General features: G+C 51.0%; 1 protein-coding gene across 4 annotated transcripts; it reads left to right on the top strand.

The window, feature by feature from the left end:
- Positions 1 to 7,033: 7,033 nt before the first annotated feature.
- On the top strand, positions 7,034 to 19,846 carry ACER1 (alkaline ceramidase 1). Of its 4 annotated transcripts, none has more exons than XM_030033426.1 (7): positions 7,034 to 7,269; positions 9,234 to 9,337; positions 15,768 to 15,882; positions 16,255 to 16,393; positions 17,529 to 17,666; positions 18,267 to 18,404; positions 19,226 to 19,846. In XM_030033426.1, the coding sequence occupies exons 2-7, from the start codon at positions 9,245 to 9,247 to the stop codon at positions 19,392 to 19,394; spliced, it is 792 nt and encodes a 263-aa protein (XP_029889286.1). In that variant the 5' UTR covers positions 7,034 to 7,269; positions 9,234 to 9,244; the 3' UTR covers positions 19,395 to 19,846. The 4 variants fall into 4 exon arrangements, with proteins under 4 accessions (XP_029889286.1, XP_029889288.1, XP_029889285.1 ...); XM_030033425.2 differs by lacking the exon at positions 7,034 to 7,269 and adding an exon at positions 8,828 to 9,059; XM_030033427.2 differs by lacking the exon at positions 7,034 to 7,269 and adding an exon at positions 8,840 to 8,946.
- Positions 19,847 to 22,228: the final 2,382 nt, after the last annotated feature.

The following is a 22,228-nucleotide window of genomic DNA, read 5'->3' as shown; positions in this document are numbered from 1 at the left end:
TCTGCTGAGATTCCAGGGAACCCTCCCCCCCATGAAACACCCCTCATCCCCTGCAAGAGCTGCAGCGGACACTTCAGTCCTGAAGGACAATACGTGCAAGAAAATAGGCACGAAGTCTGTGTGTAGGATTCTCAAATGCTACCGCTCTTTGCTTCATATCTCAGAAATACACAGTTGGATTAAAAACCCGCCACCTCCTTCAGAATATCACCAAGACCCTCAGCATCCCTGTCCCTACATCGTTTTCTTGCCACCTGGGTTACGCTTCAACTGCCTCAGGTCTCAGCCAGCTCATGACATTTCTGTGCAGCGTGGGCATCGATGGGTAAACCCTGAGGTCTTTCCCTCCTCTGGCCCAGGCTTACACACCTTGCCACCCCCCAGCTCCGATGCTGCAAAACTTCCTGCTTCCAGGCTTAAAAATTCTGCCCCTCCACCTATTTGTCTTGTCTGGAGGATTTCTGTGAAAAGGTAAGAAAAATCAGGATTTCTCAGTTTGTTACGACACCGCCGCTCAGTCAGAGCTCCACTTGCCCCTGATTTGCAAAGTTTGTGCTAATATTCTGCTTACTTGCAGGAGTAACATCACAATAAGAGCATCCCCAGAAGAAACAGAGTTCACCCTCATCACCTCCGCCATGCCAGAGCGTGGGGGGGCCGCTGTGCTCCATTCACAGGCTGCAGTGAGATTTCAGGACATGCAAATAGGATTTGGGAAACTCCGCTCTTTGGGAAATAGTCCCACGGGTGCACTGGGGAGAGGCATGCTGTGGGTGGGAGGGCTTCGACTCCCAGTTCCCGTCCCAGTTTCCCACTCTCAACAGGGCTGCACTGGGGAGATAGACAAGGACCTAGCCTGGAGGCTGGGTTCCCAGAGCAGCCTTCTCTGTCACCGGCCGTTGTGCAACCCTCTCGCCCTCCCTGCAAAGGGTGTGGGCAGAAACCCTCGCAGGTGGGTGCTGCTCAGGGTGCAGCTGAGCTTGGGAAACAGCTCCGCACTGCCACCGAAGCACGGGAGAGCACTGTGGGCTCCCTCCTTTGCTCCACGCTGGGCAGCACACGCTCCAGCCTCACACGGCACGGCGTTGGCCCCTTGCACGCCCTGCGCGCCTTCGGAGATGGGACGGGGCAGCCAGATCAGGCTGGAGGCAGGCAGGGCCAATTTTATACCTCAGAGCTATTTCGGAGCCACGCTCAGCCCTGATGCAAGCAGGAAGTCAAGTGAATTGCACCAACCTGGGGTTATTTTGGGCCCTTCAGATTTACCTCTGAGTTGCCTGCAGACTCTTAAACTCTCAGGACTAGCTGGTTTTATTATTTAGAGATGGTTTTTAGTCCCTCTGTGTTCCCAGGGAAAGCTGGAAATTAAAAAAGTGAATAACATAGTCAAGAACTGGAGAGTTATTAAATGAATAAAGGAAATGTCTATGCTGGTGAGGGCCGCTGTGGGAAGGAATGGATGTTCAACAGAAGGCACATTCCCAACCAGCTTCTCCCCAGAGTTCGGCCCATCAGTTGCCCGTGTTTGGTGACTGCCAGCAGGGTCGCTGGGGCAGCCGCTGAGAGAAGAGCACACACTTGCCAACAGATCAGAGCTGGCACAACCCAGCAAATAGCATCAGGAGCTTCCCATGGAGCATGCACAGAGAGGGAGCCATCTTCAGGGATGCATCCAGCTCTGCGTTAAGGCCACCAAGAATGGGATCTGCAGGATAGTGGTGTGGTCTTGACGTGAATGTGTTTTATTGTGCAGGGAGCTGCACTCGGACCACTGCCTGGGCACGGGCACACAGACAGGGGCTGTTAAATAGCTCGCAGGAGGACACAAGTATTGCTTGTTATCTGTTGGGGTTGAGTTTGAATCACAAGGGATGCTCTCTGCTATGAGAGAATCTCATCTGCTTTCGGAAACAAGAGGGAGGTTTGTGCCAGGTGGTGGTTGCAGGAGGATGGAGAGGGTTTTCCTCACGGTCTCAGAGCCCAGGCACCAAACCAAGAATGAAGAGAGTGGGACACGGCCTCTGCACGCACTCCTGCTGGATCTGCTCTGTGGCTGCTGGGGGCATTTCTGTGCTTTGCTGTTTCAGGTGACAAACTCTTCCAAGAGGTTTTTCTAGTGGTGCTTCTAAGCGTCACCATGTCCTTGTTATAACAACCCCTCTTGTCTGCCCATGAGGCACTCACACCAAATTTCTGTGTTCAAAATAATGCACAAAGAGAGACTGTGTTAAATATTAGTCTCCCTTTATCTTTGTAGGCAGATAGAGCTTTCAAAGCATCTGGGATGGGATGTGCTTCTTTGAGTAGAGATGGGAAACTAGACAAGGCACAGGGATGCACACTGGGAATGACCAGCGTGGGACAGGGAGGTTGCAGGGAGATGCAGCAAAGGGACCTGGAGGATGGGAACAGGGAACAACTACACATGATTTCCCACTCCAGAACTGGCCCAGCTGGAGGGCACCCAGTGCAGCCATCAGAGAGCAGATAGGCAAAAGGAGGTACTACTTCACCCAGCACCTAATTAAACTGGACCTCATTGCCATAGGATATGACCTCAGAAAAAAACCTTTAAAAGCTTGAGATATGCAGGATTAGTCTGTTGTGACTGGTTAAACATAATGGTCCAGGACCTCCAGCTAAGGAATTATTAAGTCACTGACCATCAGAAGATGGGGTAGGATTATTTCCTTCTTGCCTTCCTTCTTATATTCTTTCCAACAGTCAGGGTCAGAGGCAAACTTTCTGCCTTCTTAGGTGCTTACAGAGTTTTAATGAGGGCACTAATACCCCGTCTGTCACCATGAACCAAGACGAAGCTTCTCCCTTCCTGAAACAGAGACAGCGGCTCCTGCTTTCTGCCCAGTGGGGAACAGAGAGTAAAGAGGGGCTGGGGGGTCTACCCCTTGAGTACTCAGAGACAGCCCTGGATGAAGAAGCCTCTGGTTCCCAGTGTCCATTGCAGACTCTGTTATTAAGTCTCTTGCAAAACTTGCACAAACCATTGCTGTCTCCTGCCAAAGCTTTGCACCACTGTGAAAGGATTGCGACGTTAGATAAACACATCTACCTGGGTGCAAAGCACTGCCAAGCTTCTGCCAGCTGTGATGTAAAGCTGCAGGCTCAGCTGAAGCAAAAAGGAACTTTCTCTTCATCTCCTTCCATTTTCACATCTCTTCAGAGTCAAGATTCCTGCAAGTAAGAAAGGGTGAAAAGTTGCTAGATGCAGGGGTTTGGTTTGGCAAGAGGTACCTCCCTGCTCTGTGTCTGCTAAATTCGAAACCTTCCTGGACTCAAGGCAGCCCTCACTGTGTCTGTGGCCAGCACCTAAGTGGGAGAGCCCTGGTTGTGCTGTTACAGCACTGCCAAGAATAAGGTGATTTTTCTCTCTCCTGATTTAGATAGCTTATATTTTCATCTACAAGAAGGGGAGAATGAGAAAAAAGTCTCTGCTTAGCCCCTGCGCATCCAGCAGCTCCTGCTGAGTTACATAAGCCAAAGTTTCTGCAGCGTAGACACAACCGCAGCGAGAAGCACATGTGACAGATGACCACGCTGGGAGAACTTCCTTTAATTATTACTGTTATTGTTGTTACTATTAGCAATTAAGGCATTTGTTTTAAACCTGTCTGCATTTCAAAACAAGCACGGAGTGGTCAGATTGGCAAAGACTATTGGGTTAACTGGTATGGCATCCTGCCTGGAGTAATGATAATAGAGTGCCTGGGTGATTGCTCAATGATGATGGATTGGTGGGGCATTTCTCTTGGACCCTGAGACCAACCCTCTGAGGCCTGACAAGGCTTGTGCTCTGCCCCTCTGGAGGCTGACTTGCACAAGTACCAGGGCCATGATGTTGTAAAGAGCAGGTGTTTCAGACATTTGAGACTTTAAAGCCACACCTCGTGTGGGGTGCAATCTGTCTTTGCTGTTGCTACTGGTGCTTTTTGGTTGCCTGGAGCCCCTGCCCTACCTGGTGAAGAAACACAGATATTTACAGCTCTGCAGATGTGAATAAGAATGGGTACATTGCTCCCGGTAGGCTATACAGCAGCAATGGAGACGAATGCTTTCATTTGGCTGTGTAAAGCACATGCAGCTTTAGCATGTCTCCTGCTGCTGTTATTATTTCTTCCAGACCGCGATTTGCTAAACAGCTTCCAAACCAAGCAGAGGACACGATTCCTGCCCTGTGGAGCCACGAACGACAGGGATTATCTAACTGTTCAGTGTTAGCAAGGCTCCCAGGTCACCTGCCTGTGTTTTTATACCTGGAAGCATGAAATTGCAGCCCTGGAGCAATGTACTAAAGTCATGTACCAAAAGCAAAGGAGCTGGCAGCAGGATGGAGCCTGTTCAGGCTGCTTCAGGGCTTCCTGGACACAGGCAGAGGGATGCAGCAGGGCACTGCTGAGCCAAAATGCCTGGGTTCCCTTCCCGACTCACCCACTGCCTCGCTGTGAGAATGGAGCTAAGTAATTTCACCTCCTTCCACCCTAGGGCTCTGACTCACGCTTACTGAGCAAACAGCAGCAGGGATGTGGGATGCCAGCACTCCCACCTCATCCTCCCTGCCCCAGCTGTTTGTTACTGCCCCTCTGCTGGCAGTCACAGCCCCACACCAGCCAAGGCAATAATAAAGACAGACATGTGCCTCTGAGCCACAGCTTCTCCCAATGGGCTTTTTTAAAAAAATCCCTCACCATCAGCAGTTCAGGTGGAAGCCTCCATCCAAGGTGCCATAGGACAAGACAGGTAGGAACAGCCTCAAGGTAAGCAACTGGATTCTCCCAAACTTGCCTGCCAGAGTCCCCACTTCCCTGTTTTGGTGGCACCAGCAAGCAGAACTGCTCCCTCACCACAGCTTGTGAGTACACAGTTATAAAACACTTGCAGTTGGGCCCTGAGGCTGCAGGCTCAACTCCTTTCAAAGCCCTTGTCCCTTCCACTGCCTGCTCTCAGCTGTCTCGGTGCAATACCCTCAGACCTTGCTGCCTGCCCAAGGGATGACAGAGAGGCAGAGGAGCTGGGATGAGGCTCTCCGGACTAAAGCATGTCCCGATTCACAAAGCCTGGGATGTTGCCTCTGGGATGTGGGGTCTTGGAAGACAGCATCAGTCCCAGGTAGCAGGAAGGGAACAGCTATGGGGACGGGATGAGGAACAAACCTCATCCGTGAGGTTTCCTGGCAGATCCTGGTGCAGAAGAGACACATCTGAGCGAGCCGAGATGTCGCATGTTAGAAGAAAGGTGGAGAGGAAGCAGCAAGTCTTAGCACGGAGGTGAGGACTTTGGGTGAAGCTTTGAGAGAAAGAAGTCTCAAATACAGGGAACATTAGGGGAGTTTCTTTGTGTAACTCTCACGAGAGGCCCAGAAAGCTTCATCCCTGGGCACCCCCATCTCCCCAGCCCACTCCCATATCAGCATCCTCAGCATCCCAGGCCCTTCTGACAACAGGCAGGAGGATGTGACCATTAGGAGGAGCTGGGAAGGAGGACTCACCAGGAAATCAGCCTCTCTTTATGACCTGAATGCTACTTATTGATGAATCAGGGAAGATGCAGATTTGTGACATCCTCCCCAGTTATTTATTAATTGTGTGGCACAGGATATATCAGTGACGCTTGGGTGCTTTTCTCATGCCAAGGATGCCAGAGGTTTTGGGGTGGGAAAACTCATTCTTTTCAAAGATGTTCATATAGGCCAGGCATCATGTGTCTGGGCAATGATCTGTCTTATTTTCAAATTCACCTCTGCCACCTTCCCTGGCTGACACTGTACCTCACCTGCCTCCCTTCACGATGGGATGGGCAAGTCACCACTTGCTTCTCACTGAGATGCCCTGGGGTACTGGGTACCTTCTTTCAGCATGCGATCTCAGTCTCCTATTCGCACACTCCATTCAGGAGTTATAAGTGAATAAGAAGCAAATTCACCCTGGGCTTCCTCAGCACAGACACCGCTGTGCGGCCATCCAGGGGCTGAGAGCAGCTCACTGGGGATTGCCTCTGATCTGTGCCAAGCTGCATCGTCTGTCCTAGAAAGACACCCAGCCTTGACTTAGTTGCATGTAGCGGAGGCTCCACCATGTCGTAATATACGCCGCTTCAGTGGTTAATTACCCTCTCATTTCAAAATGGATGTGGATTTGTGAGGCTTTTGTAAGCCCTGGCATCTTTAGGAGGTATTGCACAGCTCAGGTCTCCCAGGTATGCTCCTTTTCATAGAATTATCAAAATAAATGGCTAAGCTTCCCAAAGAGCCAATCCCCAGGGCAAATCTGAAGCGTGACAGCAAAGGTTGCTGTTTGATCCCTACTCTTCAGGGAGCACATGGACAGGGACACCTTGGATCTTGGTCTGACCCTGCCCTGTGATGCTGAACGTGGTGTCTCCTCTGCTTCAACAGGAAGACCTGACCAAATAATGAGCTTTTATGTTTAAGAGAGCAACATATTTCTTCTTATTTCTATTAACATATTTCTTTCTTTTTTTTTTATGTGGAGGAAAAAACGTTGATTTGGGGGAAAAGTTTAATTGCTGCCAATTTTCTTGACATACTGAATGGGATTCAGGAGGAAAATGTTTGCAAAGCAGTCACCCAAAAGTATCCTATTCAGCAAATTCTTTAACTAAATAACAAAATAAACTAGCTAGAGGAAGTGTGATTTATTTTTTATAATAAAATTATTTTTTATAATAAAACAGTAGTTGGGGAAAAGTTGAAAAGTGGCTTGAAAACGAGGCAGCATCAGCTTGCTGTGTGTTTTTTGGTGAAAACTTTTATTGGGTTTTAACCAGCTCTGTGAGGGAGGTTGTATGGATCAGTCTCTCCCCTGGGAAAAACAGAGTTAGGATAGGGGTGTGTGCGCGTGCGCAGGTAACCTGCCTAGGGGCACATGGATGATTTCAGCCTGCATTTCTACCCGCTCTTCCAACCTTTCCAGCTCATGCTTCTCTGCCCTCCCTCTCTGCCCCTGCCCATTTGGGTGCACAGATATAAACCCTCCAGCCACTATGTTTCCGTTGGGGGACTGGAAGGTTTGCCTGGAGGATGCGCATGGCTCTTGTCTCATCCCAACGCTTTCCCTAGAGCCAGAGCAAGGGTATTTCCTGGCGGCTGCTCCCGGTGAGCTCACACCGTGGGCACTCCTTCAGAGCTAGAGTGGCAGGGCAGGTTACTGCTCCAGCTTTGCTAGAAACCTTGGAGCTCCCGATGCTTCGCCTCACCGCGTGGAAGCAGTGCTGGTCCGTCTCAAGGGAACACAGGTAAGCCAGGCTGGGATGAGAGGCAAGCAGCAAGCCAACAACCGCTGGACACTCTGGTCACTGCTTTGATTTTTCTGTTCCCCTTTTCTTCTTCCATCTCATGTTTCCTCCATACCTTCACCATCTCTTGACTGATGTCTGTTCAGCTAGGAGATGGGATTTACCATCTTGGGTCTGATTCTTTTTTTACCCTTGCATCACTGTAAAACCGTAATGCAGAGCACCAGGGATCAGCAGAGAGTCAATATGGTGTGAATGAATGAGCACATGGAAACCCAAGATCACGAAGAGGCAGACCTCAAACCAATCTGCCTGCCATCTATTTTATTTTTCTTCTGTAGCTGTGATCTCACCTGCTCTGGGGAACCAGTCAGCCTGGATTACACAGAGGGCATCGTGAACTTGCAATTGTAAAAGAATGGTGGAGGTTTATCCACAAGTCAGTTTATCTGGTTGGAGCAGGAGGTTACAGAAGAGCTTGCTTGTATTAGTGTTACACTCCTGTGTTTTCTCCCTTTGAACTTCTGCTTGGGAAGAGAAGCGGAGGAAGCTGTGGTACCTTCACACCACTACACACCTACAGTAACTGTTGAACTCAGTGGTGCTGCTCAGCTGACACCGGTGTAAACAGGGACTTGACTGTTTCTCCGCAAGAACCTGATCAACTGATGAGTGGTTTTGAGATAAACTTCCCTCTCCTGCATTAGACTCAAAGCTGAAAGGATTTTCAAAGAAAAGAAAGCTTTGTTTTCCACCAGTGCCTCGGGAACTCAGAGATGCTACTGAAGCGCTTGGTGTCACCCCGGTACCTGCTCATTCTGCAGAGCTAGGGAAGAACAGCCGGACGGGTTAGTTCAACACTGCATCCAGGGACTTAGCTGCTCAGCTCCAGGGAATTTCTGTGGCTCTTGTGTACCAAATACCCAGCTGCGAGGGTTTGGATGGTGCTTCCAAACACCTCTAAGGTTGGAACCCATCTATCAGCTTCTAAAATACCTCCAAAGTCTCAAGGATCTGAAATAAAATATGCCAGATAGGAAACTTGATCAGGACTCTTACTTTTTCAAATGAATAAAAGAGGGCTGAGATGCTCACACTGAGGATAGGAAAGTCTTTAGCATGGGGAAGAAAAACAGGCAAAAGGTTAGATTTTTTTTTAGAATCCCACTTGTAACTGCAGCTTCTGCCACTACAAGAGGCCAGGCTTGGGAACCTGGCAGTGGAGAGCCCACTCAAGGTGTAAAGCTCTGTGAAAGACTAGGAAACCAGGAGAGAGCTTATATGGGAGTGCATTCAAAGTGAAATCACTGCCACTGAAGAAACACCTCCCAATGCCTTTGCTCTACCCCCCCAGGACTTCTGGTAATACCTAGGGTCTGTGCTGGTGCTCCAGGGCTGAGCTTGCATAAGGTGAGCTCCAGCCCTCAGGAAGATGCTGAGAAACAACTAAGAAGAACAGAGCCAATGAGCAATAAACCCTGTAGAGCTGTCCACTCCCAAAAGGTAGCTTACAGCCTACAAAGTACAGGGAAGTCCTCTTGGCAGAAAGATCTGAGTCATAAAGAAAGTGAAGAGAAGGGAGAAGACAGGGTGACAAGGACAAGGCTGAAATGGGGAAGCATCATGTGGCAGCGACGACCCCTGATGAGAGATGTTAATGCCGTGGATGGGGCTGTGGTGAGCATTCCCAGGCTCAGAGCTCAAGAACATTTCCTAGGGTGATTTGCTTCTCCTGCATTGTGGGGATAGACGAGGAAATATTCTGCAACGTGATGCGTGCTGGGAAGAGGGTGAGTCTTTCGTAGCAGGGTAAGGATGCTGTGCTTGAGCAGACTGGCGCAATGCAAGCGCGCATGTGTGCAAGAGGCAGGCAGGCAGAGTGTGCTTCTCCACTTTCCCTTTGGGTGTGCAGCACACTCCTTCCCCGTGTGCAAAACTAACGCGCTCCTCTCCCTTTTACAAAGGTGGCCCAACGATGCCGAGCATATTTTCCTACCAGAGCGCCGAAGTCGACTGGTGTGAAGGCAACTTTGAGCGCTCAACGGTCATTGCGGAGTACTACAACACCGTGAGTGCGGGCGCATCCGAAGGGCAGGCTGGGGCGCGAAGGCAGATGGCTCCGGGCACCCAAGAGCTGCTTCTGGGAGATGAGAAGGGACAACCTTGCTTTCTCTCCTCCTGCTCACTCCTTTGAAATTCCTGGTGTTGGAGGGTGCTGGTATGGGGAATACTTTCTGAGCTTCAGGTAAATCATGGGACTTTTATTGCTTACAACAGTCAGTTGCTCACAAAACGAGCTGGCGTCAGGGGTACTTCTGGCACGTGTGGGGCTGAGTTCCCAGTGAGAAAACTCTGGCAGTGCTCCTTAGCCCAGATTTGTGAGATCCTGTTATACCAGTCCTGCAGCTCTCCTGCCAACTGGGGTAAGTCCCACACAGGGCGCATATATTCCAGCTAAATGTACAGGAGTGGCAAAATGAGAGACAGCACTTGCATGAACCGTGTCAGGCAGGTTGGGAATCCGGAACTCAAAACGGAGGAAAGCTGATGCATGAGCCAGTTTCACCTCCTATGATCCTTTATAATTCAGGCTCCATCCAGCACCAGTCCCTTGAATGCAGCCTCCTGGCTTAAGTGTGGCTAGAAGCATCCATCTCTGTCTGCAGAGGACTCAGTAGATAACCGGTCTCTGCAAGCGTGTCCTTCTACCCCAGTGCAATTACAGGCTAGCAGGGGTGTGAGGCATGTGGATTTACAACCTTCCAAAGGCCTTGTTTACAACATTTAGCAATTACTGTCTAACACTGGAAGTTCTTGTTCTCATGGAAAAGTCTCTTCCTCTTTTTTCAAAGCACTTCCTGCCTTTAATAAATTGCCTATAATAACGATAATTCCCTCACCCGAGTCCCACAGCTCCCAGCCCTAATTGCCCAGCCAGGGTCTCAGAGGAGGGATGCTCGGGCTGTATATAGTCACTTCTCTTTGAGACAGTTAACACATAAAGGTCTGCCAGTCCAGACCAAATACTGCTTCCCTCTGGCATCCAACTGAATGTGTTGTGCTGTTGCCTGTTTACTGGCACTGCATCCTTGTCAGATGGGCTCAGAGCTGCAGAGCAAGGCATAACTAGCAAGGAGGTACAGAAATCACTTATATTCACATCAGCATTTCAAATACAGCTGGAGATGCCAAAGGACTCTGTGTTTTGGAGTGTCACTGGCAACACAGGGAGGGGTTGATTTCCACAAACAGCAGGAAGTGTGAAAGTTATGAGAGTTTTTAATCAGAATTCATTCGGGGACATAAATTTGCCTCACCTCCTAGCTTAGTACATAGGCAGCATTTTTCAAATGTGTCTTTGGAGCTGAGACCCTATTTTCACAAAGATCCTGATTTACGCCCAGACTGTCAAAGTGGCTCAGGACCCTTAACACACCAAGAAGATCTCAGGAGCTTCCCAAAAGCACTTATGTGTCTAACTTCTCTGTGGCACACTGCTAGACACCGGTTGGTGTGGCCAGATGCATAACTATCTTTCTTAGAACCCAAAGCCGTCTAATTCCCATAAAACATTAACTCTTAGCTGCCTAGGTCGTTTTGTGGCCCAGGTTTCTAAATTATGTAGCTAGTCCTGAAAATCTTACCCAGGTGCCTAGTTCTGGACTGAAGTCCCTACTAGCCACAGCCATCTCTCATGTTTCCAGACTACACCACCTTCAAGATACTGGACTTGTTGGGATGAATTTTCACGGGGTAGGACTCAGACACAGCTTTCCTCCAGGAGAGGAAATCTTTTCCAATGCATGTTTCTGCACAGATGCAAACTAGTGCGATACTGAGGAACACAGAGAGATTTGGGCAGAGCAAACCCTGCAGGATTTTTTCCAGTGATTAAACTAGCCCTTGTTCCTCTCTACATGTGAACTCAGGGCACCTCTTTCCCAGCAGAGGAGCTTTTTTTGGTCCCTGCACTGATCTCCTTCTTGCCAGTCTCCCTTTTACCAGACCACGGAGCTCAGCAGAGTGCCTGTGCAGGTGGAGGGTACCACTTCTGCAGTTTCTGTCTTAAGATGCTATTCCCATTTAGAGAAAGCAACAGAGATCTAAACCTGCCTTGAAGCTGCCTGCATCAGGGCTGGCATGTGATCTCCTGTCCAAACAAGGGGAGACAAAAGAGCAAACCATCCTAAAAATTGCTGCTGTCTGAGCATCTGACAACAGCCTCAAAGGCTGCACCACGCTCAGAGCCAGACCTTGTAACCAAAAGAAGGCAGGAGCACCACTCACATGGGCATCACCCTTTCATCAGTCTGCACACACTGGCTGGCGTTGCCTGGCTCTCACCCCTTGCAGCAGCACCAGGGGAGCCCTCTTCATGCTGCGGCTCTCTCGCACCTTGTGATGTGCCCTAGAAACTATAGAAATTGGACCAGACTGAGATCCTTAGCTATCCCTGCTGGCTGGCAGCATGTTGCAGATCCAGCTGGGGCTCAGGGCACTATCATCTCAGATGTGATCCTAACAGCCTGGATCTCCTCTTCTCTCCTCCATTCGTTTTTTCCCCATATTCAGATCACTTCCTCCCTGCGGCAAACTTTATGGGCCTTATCTCACTGGCCTGCCCTGAGTTAATTATATCAATATTGACTTCAGCGTCAGTTTGCCAGAGTTTTAGACTAGCTGGGAATCTAGCCAGCTCCTACCCAAGACTCCTGCTCCACTAAATCAGCAGGGCTTCCTAATGGAGCATCCACTTCAATGTCTTCTTCCCAAAACTGCCCGGGGCTTAAGCAGGGTAGTTTTGTGCCAGCAGCAGCAAAGTGCTGCTGAGAATTCCTCTGTGCCAGCCACATTCTCACTCAATTCTGCTTGGGTTGGATGCTTTTTATTAGAAAGAAGCACCAAGGGTATGAGCAAAGAATGTAAACAGTATCTTTAAGTACCTAATAATACATGGTGGCTCATGATTGGATGCAATTCAGCAACAAAGTGGTAACTATTTATAGTGACTCAGTGACCCAGAAATTTATTGTCTTCTGGCTGTTCATAGGAGAACCGATTGTGCTACATGAGGGTCATCAGTCAGGGACTTGTCTTTCTATCCTCATTTCTTTCCTGAAATGACTAATCCAGGATGCCTGGTAATGACACCCAAATCCTCAGCAGTCTCTCTGGCAAAGCAGCAGGAGCTCTGACACTGCTGTATATCCAGAGCTCCTGGATGCTTCATCGATTGGTGGAGATAAGCTCAACTGCAGGTGCAAATTACCTAGATACGCCCAGAGAAGCACTTTCAGTGTGTCAGAGCCGTGGCATGCACCCCAGCACTCCGCACGGGCTCAGTAACCCCTCAGCCTCGCAGACGTGTTGCTCTCTTGTCTGCCCAGAAAGTCTCATGCAGGATTATGGCGGGTCCTTGCCTGGCACTCTGCAAACACCAGACAAACAGCTGCTTCCTGCCCCAAAGCAATGGCATGGCATTGTGATGTCAGGACACGCAGCCTCATCTTCTGCTACACAGGACCGGTTATTAGGAACTTGCTATACAGGTCTGGAGAGCCTCTGAGGTATTGACTTCTGTCTTTGGCCCTGTGGGCTCTTCTGTCAGCTAAACCTGGTTCACTGGCCTTTAAGTGAATGAATGCACTCCAATGAGTCTTGCAGAAATCTCCTTTCACTGCAGAAAATGCCTGTCTTGAGCAAGGACCAGCACATGCCTTGGCCGCTGTTGCACTGTTGCTGTGCTCACAGAGCCAGGCAGAGCTCTGCAAACCAGCACCTCCTGTCCCAATCTGTATCGGGGGCTTGTTCTCACCCTGTCATGGATGGACATGGAAACAGATTCTCTGCAGGCCTCTCCCTCCATCTTAGGCTGCAAAGTTCTGCGTTGCAGAGGCCCTAGGGCCTTTCCCATGATCCTGCTAATGCATCAGTATTAGAGCCATGTCACTGATCCCAGTCTAGCTTTTCTCCTAGTCAAAGAAGCAAATGCCAATACAGGTGGGCTTGGCTTAGGCACCTGGAGCAATAATTCACACTAGTTAGGAAGTGGGACATCACTGTGAGCTCACACAGTGCAAAACCACAGGGCTGAGTCACTCTCACAGGTCAAATGACACCTCGGCTCCATCACCACTCTCTTATCTCCCTGGCATCCCAGGCAGAGGGAGCTGGTGCCTCCTGGCCAGTACAACCCAGTTAGGTATAAGTAGAAGCTGTGCTGGGGGGACTCAACATGAGCAGAGGCTCTGGAAAAACTTCCTAATGGGAGTACTGTGAGCAAAACGCTCCTAAGCACATTTGAGATGGAGCTTGCCACATCCTAGAGGGAAGATATAAGACAGCACTTACAAATCAGGGCTTGGATCCGACAAGTGATGAAGACCCTGTGTCCTCCTCCACAGATGCAGTTTTGAAGCAGCTCTCCCCTAAGCTCTGAGTTTGGCTGCTTTACAAGGAATCGCTCCATCTTTTTGACCCTATTGGCACAGTTCCCCTGATTATCCCTCCCCTCTGATATCTGATCTTGCACATCTCATACTGACTTAATGAAGCGATAACATTGCTATCATGTAATTAATGGCACTGTTGCAATGCCCACTGCAGCAGGGATTCAGACCTCTTTATACACAATCTCAAACTCCTGCATTTCCTCACTTTGACATGCATGCTGGCACTTGCATACTGCTGCCTTTTCTGCAAGCATTTTGTCTCTTCTTGCTATCCCTGAGTGTCTTCCAAAAGCCTCTTTAACCATTTAACAGGAAAAGAAGTGTTTGCAACACAGTTGTTACTTTAACACACAGTTTGGTTTCTCGATCATTTCCGAACAGTTTGACCTCAAGTGTGCAAGTGGGACCAGCACTTCTCTTTTCATAGCTGGAATGGGAACAGGCCTGGATTTGGCTTTAAGCACCTATAGAAAACCAATACACTTGGCCTGAGAATTGCTGTTAATGGGAGCATCAACTTGTTTCATGAAAGCCTTAGTGAAATTCAAGATTAATCTCCAGGTGTTAAAGGGAATAGAGACCTTACATTAAGCATGAATTGTGTTTCCCTCTGGAATATGAGAGGGTGTGTTTCACATATATGACAACATCTCTATGATTTGCAGCCCTGTTACTGTAAACTTAGATCCCATGGTACATCACAAGCCAAGCGTAGATTTTGCAGTTTACCTGGTGCATGTAAGGGCTGCTGAGGGGTGAGACTCCAGCAGTGGAGGTCAGATTCCAGGCTTGGGGTCTGGGTCAGCATCTAACTGGAAGATGAAAGGAAAAGGATTGTCAGGGTGAGATAAAAGTCACTGGTGGCTTGCCAAATGGCATTTTAGCAGATGGCTCTGCCCTGCTCTTCCAAAGCCCCAAAGAGCTGTCTGGCAGGTAAAACGTGGCACCACAGTCCCAACCTTTCATGAGAAAGAAGGATTTTCCCTGGGGAGGCTGTGCTTCCCTGTGATATCCCTTTACTGAGTTTGCAAAATCAGGTGAAAAAGCCAGGGTAAGAACCCACAGAGGGTAAGGATTATTTCAAACTTCATTCCCCTGTAGCCGCAGGGTGGAGCGGGCTTGATCCAGCACACAGGTCCAGACTTTGGGCACTTGCTGCTCCTCCCCAGCTCCCATGTTTTGCCCATCGGCATCTGCCATTCCGCAAAGCACTGGCACCTTCAACCAGCCCAGGCAGCAGCAACAGTAGTAGCCCAGGCTGAGCCCCAGTACCATGCCCTCCTCCCCAGACAAATCAAAGTCTGTCAATGCAGCAATTTTGTGGAGTTGGAAATCAGGGCAGAATATTTTCACTGCATTCATTTGCTACGTATGTTTAAAGGAGGTTTATGACTTCATGTAATTACTAGTGTCCAGAATACCTCCCTGCTCCAGGCCAGGTGGCTTTGCACATGACACTACAGGATGTCACCTCAATCCTGCCTGTTCCTACCTACCAACGTCCTGCTTGTCCTGCTCTCCACTGCACCCACTCCCAGTTAACAATGCTTTTCCTGACAGTGGCTTGCCATGGTGGCCTAGCTCCTCACACCCACCCAGCCCCTCACAGGGGGCTAGCTGCTGGCTGAAAGGGGCAGAAGCCATCCAGGGAGTTTCTGGCAGGTCTGGGTTGACGGGAGAGGGAGATGGCTGCAAACAGAAGAGCTTTGGCAGCTTGCTTGAAGACACTGGGCAGCTGAAGCTAAACCATCACCCAAAAGGGGCACACCGGCTTACCCTGGGCTTGTTCGCCCCAGAGGTGCCTGCAGGGAGATCATAGATGTCTGCAGCCATTGCTGTCACAGCAATAGCCGTCCTTCCAGTTCCAGCTTCGCTTCTTGAGAAATGCCTCTGCCCTGTCCCTGTGCCAAGAGTAATACCTGCTTCCATGAGATGCTTTCCACCAGAGATCTGTATCCTCTTCACGCATGGACATACTGAGGCACATGGTGGGATGGTACTTGCCCAAGATCATGCAATAAGCTGAATGTGCCTCTTGTTTTTCAGATCAGCAATGTAAGCTTCTTTGTCCTTTCTCCTGCCTTGCTCTACCTGAACCGGCAGTACCGTCAGCATCGCGCCTTGCCCATGTATGTCGTCTCTGGCCTGCTTTTCTGCGTAGGTGGGTGCCAAGGTTGTGAGAAGACCAGACAGGTTGCCAGAGTACCTGACTGTTCATTCATTAGACCTTTGGAGGCTAGTTCTTAGTGGCCAAAGCACAGGGGCAAGCTGGGGTGGGAAACTGAACAGCTCTGTCTGTTTGAAGCCCTGCAGCTCATGGTTCCTGCTGGCTGTGGATGCACAGCTTCCAGCCCAGTAAATCCCTGTGGTGCTGTGTGGACTGACTCACTCAGGCCTCCATTAACAGCAGGGTTCATGCCCTGCTGTTCAGGAACAGTGTGTCTTTAGGAATGGCCCCCAAGAACTTCCCAGGCCAGACAGGCTTGTGCAAGGATGCAACATTGCTGACACAAACTGTCCTTGCTCCTCGCAGGTATCTTTTCCATGTACTTTCACATGACCCTGAGCTACGTAGGACAACTCTTGGATGAGCTCTCTATCCTCTGGACGCTGGCTGTGGCATATTCCTTTTGGTACCCGAGGGTTTACTTCCCCAGGTGCATCAAGACCAGGTATGACTCAGAGGGACATAGGGTTGCAGGCTCTGAGGGCAGGGATGGGACATTGACATAGATGCGTGTGACCCACAGATCCCCCCAGCCCACAGCCAGCTCCCCTGCAAGGGGTCAGCATTGAGGTTACTGCGGTTTGCTTCGGGACCAGACCCTCCATCCCTCAGTGGTGGATGTGCTGAGAGAGGAAGAGTAAGAAACCCTCCCACGGGGAAGGGCTGTGCTGTTCCTTGCCTTCGCAAAGCTGCAGGGCAAACTTTGCAGGGAGAATTTCAAAATTAATTGGGAAATGAAATGTTCCTGAGCACTGACATTCAATTACCCATGCTGTCAAACTGTTATAGTGTCCCCTGCCATCCACAGAGAGCTTTCCCACAGAGATGCTGACGGGGTTTCACATAGGACGAGCTGGTCCAAGTTAACACCCCACATTTCAAAGGTTGTTTGCAGGGCTGGCTGGGCTAGAGGAGCTCAGCAGAAAGGACAGGGATACTGGGTGAACAGAAACAGAAATGCAGCAGGGCTTTGGTCAAAGGATGGTCCTATCCTGGCAGGCTTGCTGGAGCCCTCTGAGCCAGCCCAGTTAGAAGCCTTGCAAAGGCCTGCTCCAGGTCTGCTCTTCCCATGCCAAAGAGGAGGTCACCAGGAGTTCACTGTGGAGACGTGGCTGGGGGAGAGGGGAAGGCACTTGGGAAGGGATTTGCATGTGAAAGGCCCCTCTGAGCCCTATTGTTGTTCAGTCAGCCCAAATCTGCATGTTTGCACAGCTCAAGCCCCTGCCCGCCACTGTTGGGACTCCTGCTTTGCAGCCCTTCCCGGTGCAAAGCTCCCAATGCCTTTGCCTCTCGATGCTCCTCTCTGGCATCACCATGAAAGTGCACAAGTTACCTTCTGGGCTGTGTTCCCCACTCTGTCATGGACTAACTGGGTGGCTTTGGGCAAAGCACAGATGTAATCACATACCTCAGCCTTCCTGCCAGGACTACTGCAGAGGCTGAGGTCAGCCACGTGCAAACAGATCGGAGGTGCTGGAGGAGGCTTTCCTCTCTCAGGCAATGAGCAGAACCTCTCCCATCCTTATCTTTCCATACTGTGAACCTTGGGGGCACTGACACTCACTCCCAACTCCCTTTAGGAAGCATTTCTTCTGGTTGAGTGGTGTCACTACCGTGATCAGTACCTTGATGTCCTTCATCAAACCAGCCTTCAATGCCTATGTGCTCAACTGCATCGCCTTCCACCTGCTGTACCTGACATGGTGTGAGCTGAAAAAGTAAGGAGGGGGCTGAGAGGCGTTATCTGCAGGTCCATTGCATGTTCTTGGCAGGCTCACATGTGGCAATGACTCTGTGCACAACAGTGAATTGAGCCTAAGTCTTCATCAGCCACATGTTGGACTATCAATCAGCTCTGCAAAGAATTGGGGCAGCCTGGGAGGGACCAGGAAGAGGCACAGGAAGGACTGTGGGTGGTTGGGTACAAGAAGGCCATCTGGCCCAGGTGTCATGCAGAATGGGGACAGTCCATGGGACAAGTGTATCTCCTTCTCCCCAGCTGCCAACTCTGCAGCTCTTTCCCCTTTGTGGGGGATTTGGGAACCAGTGTGGGGTTGGGAGAACCCACCAGGATTTGGGGAGAAAGATAAGAGTGCCTTGGCATCTCGTAGCATCATCCTCACCTACAGAAAGTGACAAACCCTCTCTACAGAGCCACACTTCTCCAGTTCTTGTGCTCTGATTAATACCCTCCAGAAGAAACTCGCTGGGTTTTGCCCTGTTGCATCAGCATTTGCAGACAGGAAACCAGCCCTCTTTAAAACTCACTTTCATTCCAACATGATACTCTGCTTCCTCTCCCTCGCTGTGTCTTCCAGGTGCAATGACAAAAGGGTTCACCGGATGGCCGCAGTCATGGTCTTGTGGTGGGTACTGGCCATCAGCAGCTGGATAAGCGACAGGTGGCTCTGTGGACTCTGGCAGGCGATCAACTTCCCCTACTTCCACAGCTTCTGGTAAGGACTCCAGCATAGAGGCAGGAACCCCAGCCCAAACATTTCAGGGGCTGAAGGGCCACAGGTAAGGAGAAATGGCAGCAGAGGTGTGATACTGGACCAGGGAGCAGCCGCATCTCTGCCCAACCCTCTCCCCCTTTTCTCGTTGCTATTGATGTTGCTCCTCACCCTGGCCCCAGGTCAAGGATTTGGTCCTAATCACTGCTTAATATCCCTTACCTCCTCTGCACCAGCCAAACAGTGTTTTGCAAGTGAAATTGTTCTAAAAGTCCCTCCAGGTAAGCAGCTTGCTTTCAAAGGACTGCATCTGCTCCCAGGAAGCTGCGTAAAGTGCAATGTTCTTTGAGTTATTTTACTAGCCAAACTGAAAGACAGTGATTTGCTTGGGCAAGATATTTCAGTGCCTGGCCAAGTGTGGCTATAAGTGCGGCACACAGCGTGCATTCTCAGATTAATCCTCACAAATCACTGGCATGACTGGGACAGACACTGAGCGCTGCTGGGCTAGGCCAGGCAAGGTGGAATGGGTGGTTTGGTTTAGGGCTTAAGTTGCGTCTATCACCCCATCCTCTCTGCACAAGGAATTGCCCCCGCCCCAGCTCACAGAGCTCTTCTAGGATTTCCGCATAGGCACAAACCCTGCAGGACCCACGCTCCCTGCAGGCCTCGTGCATCACGGGACTGGGACCTTTGCCTGCCGTTACTGTACCCCTTGGCTCTAGCCGCACGGTGACAATGCCAGCCACACACCGCTACAAGGTGCAGAAGGAGCAGATGGAGTTACCCCTGTCCAACACATGTCTTTTTGATTTCCTTGCCAGGCACGTGCTGATAGCCATGTCCCTCCTATACTGCTGCCCACTGGTCATCTACTTTGATGTCAGCTACGAGATGCCATCGTTCAAGCCAAAGCTAGAATATTGGCCCAGTGACTCCTGGCCTGTCGTGGTGCCTTACGTTACCCTGGAAGAACCCCACAAGCAGTGCTAGAGCTGGTTGCCCTCGGGCATCCCTCAGGCACGGGGTGCGTGATGCACACGCGTGTGTCTGCATGGGGAACACCTCGGCTGTGCGCCTGTTCCTCGGACAAGGGCAATGTGGCTAGCGGATGGGGCAGGGAGCAGCTGAGGCCTCATGATGCCGGGCATGAAGCAGGGTGGGAACCCGCAGGTGCCCTGGAAGACTCTGCCCAGACTGGCGTCCGGGGAACTGAAGATCTCCTCTTCCAGCAGATCCCCACTGAGAAGGGGAGGGAGACTGTGCTGCTTCTGTGTCTTCTGCATTAGTCAAGCAGTGGCACCCCTTGCTGACAAGGACACAGCGGAGAACATAGAAGCCAAACTGGTGGCAGCTGGGTTTGTTGGGGCTGCTGTAATTATTATTATTAATTTTATTTATTGATGTATGTGGTCTTGCTCAGGAGGGCTGTGCATTAAAGCTATGGACACTGACTTGCACTGCCCCTTTCTTTTCCCTGACTGCACCACATCCCTCGTTATCTGCCAGTCACTTGCACAGACAGGGTGACCAAAGCGCTCTCTGACCTAGGGAGAGTGGTTTATAAAGAGAAATCCTCCTGGGTGACAGCCCAAAAGAGGCTCTGCTGGCCGAGGTCCTGGGGTGCTCTACCCCAGGCTCTACCCCTTCTTCAACCCCCAGTAGACCTTGTTCCTCCCCAGCTCTGACAGTCTCCAATGGCCATGTGCAACTTGGAGACTCCTCTGCTTACTGAAAGGGCTGGCTGGTGGCAGAGAGTGAGGTAAAGAGCCAGTACATTAGATAAACATATCAGTACCTTTGCAAGAACAAAGAGAAGATGTAAAGCCTCAGAGAAAGACCACTGCTGTGCCATGGGTACAAAGTGGTGCTTTCCAGGTTCTCCCCACAGTGTAACAGCAAAGAAATTGCTCTCACAGCCACGGGACACACTCTTGCTCTCCAAGTCTTGCTGTGTTACAGTGACAAGTTGAACCATGTCATGGGTCTGGGTCCCTGCACAACGAGCGGGGACTGTCTCTGGAGAGCACCAAGAGGCTGGCAGAGTGGCTGAGGTTGGTTCCCTGCAATGCAGCCAGAACAAGGTAATGCCACTCCAGGGACGACAGGATTTCTGGGCCTCTGTGAGTAAAGCAAAAGCAGAAGTATTCTGGGCTTAACCTCAGAGGTAGAAGGTGCTGCGCAGTGTGCCACGCAGCGCCTGTGCCATGGCCCTCCCATGGCCACTGCTGCCTCGTGGGTTCCTCTGCAATGGTCCCCAGAGCCACTAGATGGCAAATTTGGCTCATGAACCCCAAGCAATATTTCATCTGTGGAAAGGGATGCCTTGCGCAAGGACTGAACCCCCAGGCCTGGTCGCCCTGCCCTCTCCATCCCTTGGCGCGGGGGTCAGACATCTCTCCGCCAGCACAGCCAGCAATAAGGCACCTGCACAAGGTGCAGGGCAAGGGGGACACAGACCTCCAGCCTTTGTGTGCCTTTGCCTCCCCATGCCGGTGCCCATCTCCTCTGTTTGCCTCTTTGTCTCTCCTGCATGCCATCACTCTTGCCTCTCCCTCATCACCCCATCTCCCTTTCGCTGACCCTCCCTGTTTTGCTCCCTCTTGCTCTCCCCCTGCCTCACCCCTTCCCCAGCCCATCACATTCTTCTACAGCCTATTAATAACTTCTGGGCAATTGCACCGGGTCCCCGCTGGGCTCGGCCCCTCCGTCGGCGCTGCCCTGCACAGCCACTGAGCGCGCCGGCAGCAAGTTCAAAAGTGCAGCGGGGCTTTCACAGCCCCTCTCCCCGTCAGGGGGTGGAGGAGGCCGCTCGCAAAGAAAGGCCACGTTGCCAGGGAGCCTGGCACAGGAAAAGGGGGTCACCTTCACCTCCGACGGGACGGCTGGAGATGGACAGGCGCCAGCAGGCCGGAGATGCTTGAGAGAGCCACGAAGGGATGGATGGAGGCTGGGACGTGGGCGAGGAGGGCTAATTGGCCGTCTTCGGCCACGGAGCTGGTGTGATGCTCGGCAGAGAAACCCAGCGGCAAAATCCCCCGTGCGGTATGGTAATAAGGGAGGTGTCCCAGGCGCCGCTGCCTTGAGAACAATGTTGCTGCAGTTGAGTGACTGTAACAGGCCCTGATGACAGCCGGGGCCGCGTTAAAAATGCCTATTCAAGCAGATCAAGACATTGAGAGGCCTCGTGGGGATCTGAAACCCTCAGGGATTTCTGGATGAAGCCAGAAGCTGAATCCCCAGCCCTGGGAACCTGGGGGGAAAAGAAAAAAAAAAAAAAAGAAAGAGAGAAAAGAAAAGAAACCCACAAAGCAGCTTTAAAAGGACTGCAGCGCCTGAGGCAGGGCCTCCTGCTCCAAGCGGGGCTGTAGCCTGAGAAAGCGAAGCAGCCCTGACACCAGTGTGTCCCCAGTTATCTGAGGCTGGGGTTGCACCTCCAAAAGGTCCCTGAGCTGCTGGGGATGCTCTGTCCTTCCTGCCAGGGAGCCACGGCTCCAGCTTGTGGGGTGCAGCCTGCACTGCAGAGCTGACAAACACCCCATAAAAAGGAGCGGGGCTGTCAAAGGGATGAGTCAGGGCATTTTTGCCTTGAGCTGAAAGGGATCCTGCAGGGATGACCAGCATGCTGAGCGGGTAAAGCTGGGAGCCCTCAGAGGGTGAAAGGCAACACTGGCTGCTTCTTGACCCCCCCAGGCCATGGGGAGTTCTGATGGTACCTTCTGCACCAGGACCCTTGGCCATGTGAGTGCCTCTCCAGGTGTAACCAGCCAGCTCACTCAGCAGAGCAACACAGGAAAATAAGCAGGGCAGGAAGAGCTGCAAACCCG

This window comes from Aquila chrysaetos, chromosome 12, assembly GCF_900496995.4.
Source record: "Aquila chrysaetos chrysaetos chromosome 12, bAquChr1.4, whole genome shotgun sequence".
In the NCBI taxonomy this organism is placed as follows: domain Eukaryota; kingdom Metazoa; phylum Chordata; class Aves; order Accipitriformes; family Accipitridae; genus Aquila; species Aquila chrysaetos.
The sequence above is the reverse complement of the archived record's forward strand: the minus strand, read 5'-3'. Positions and strand labels throughout refer to the sequence as shown.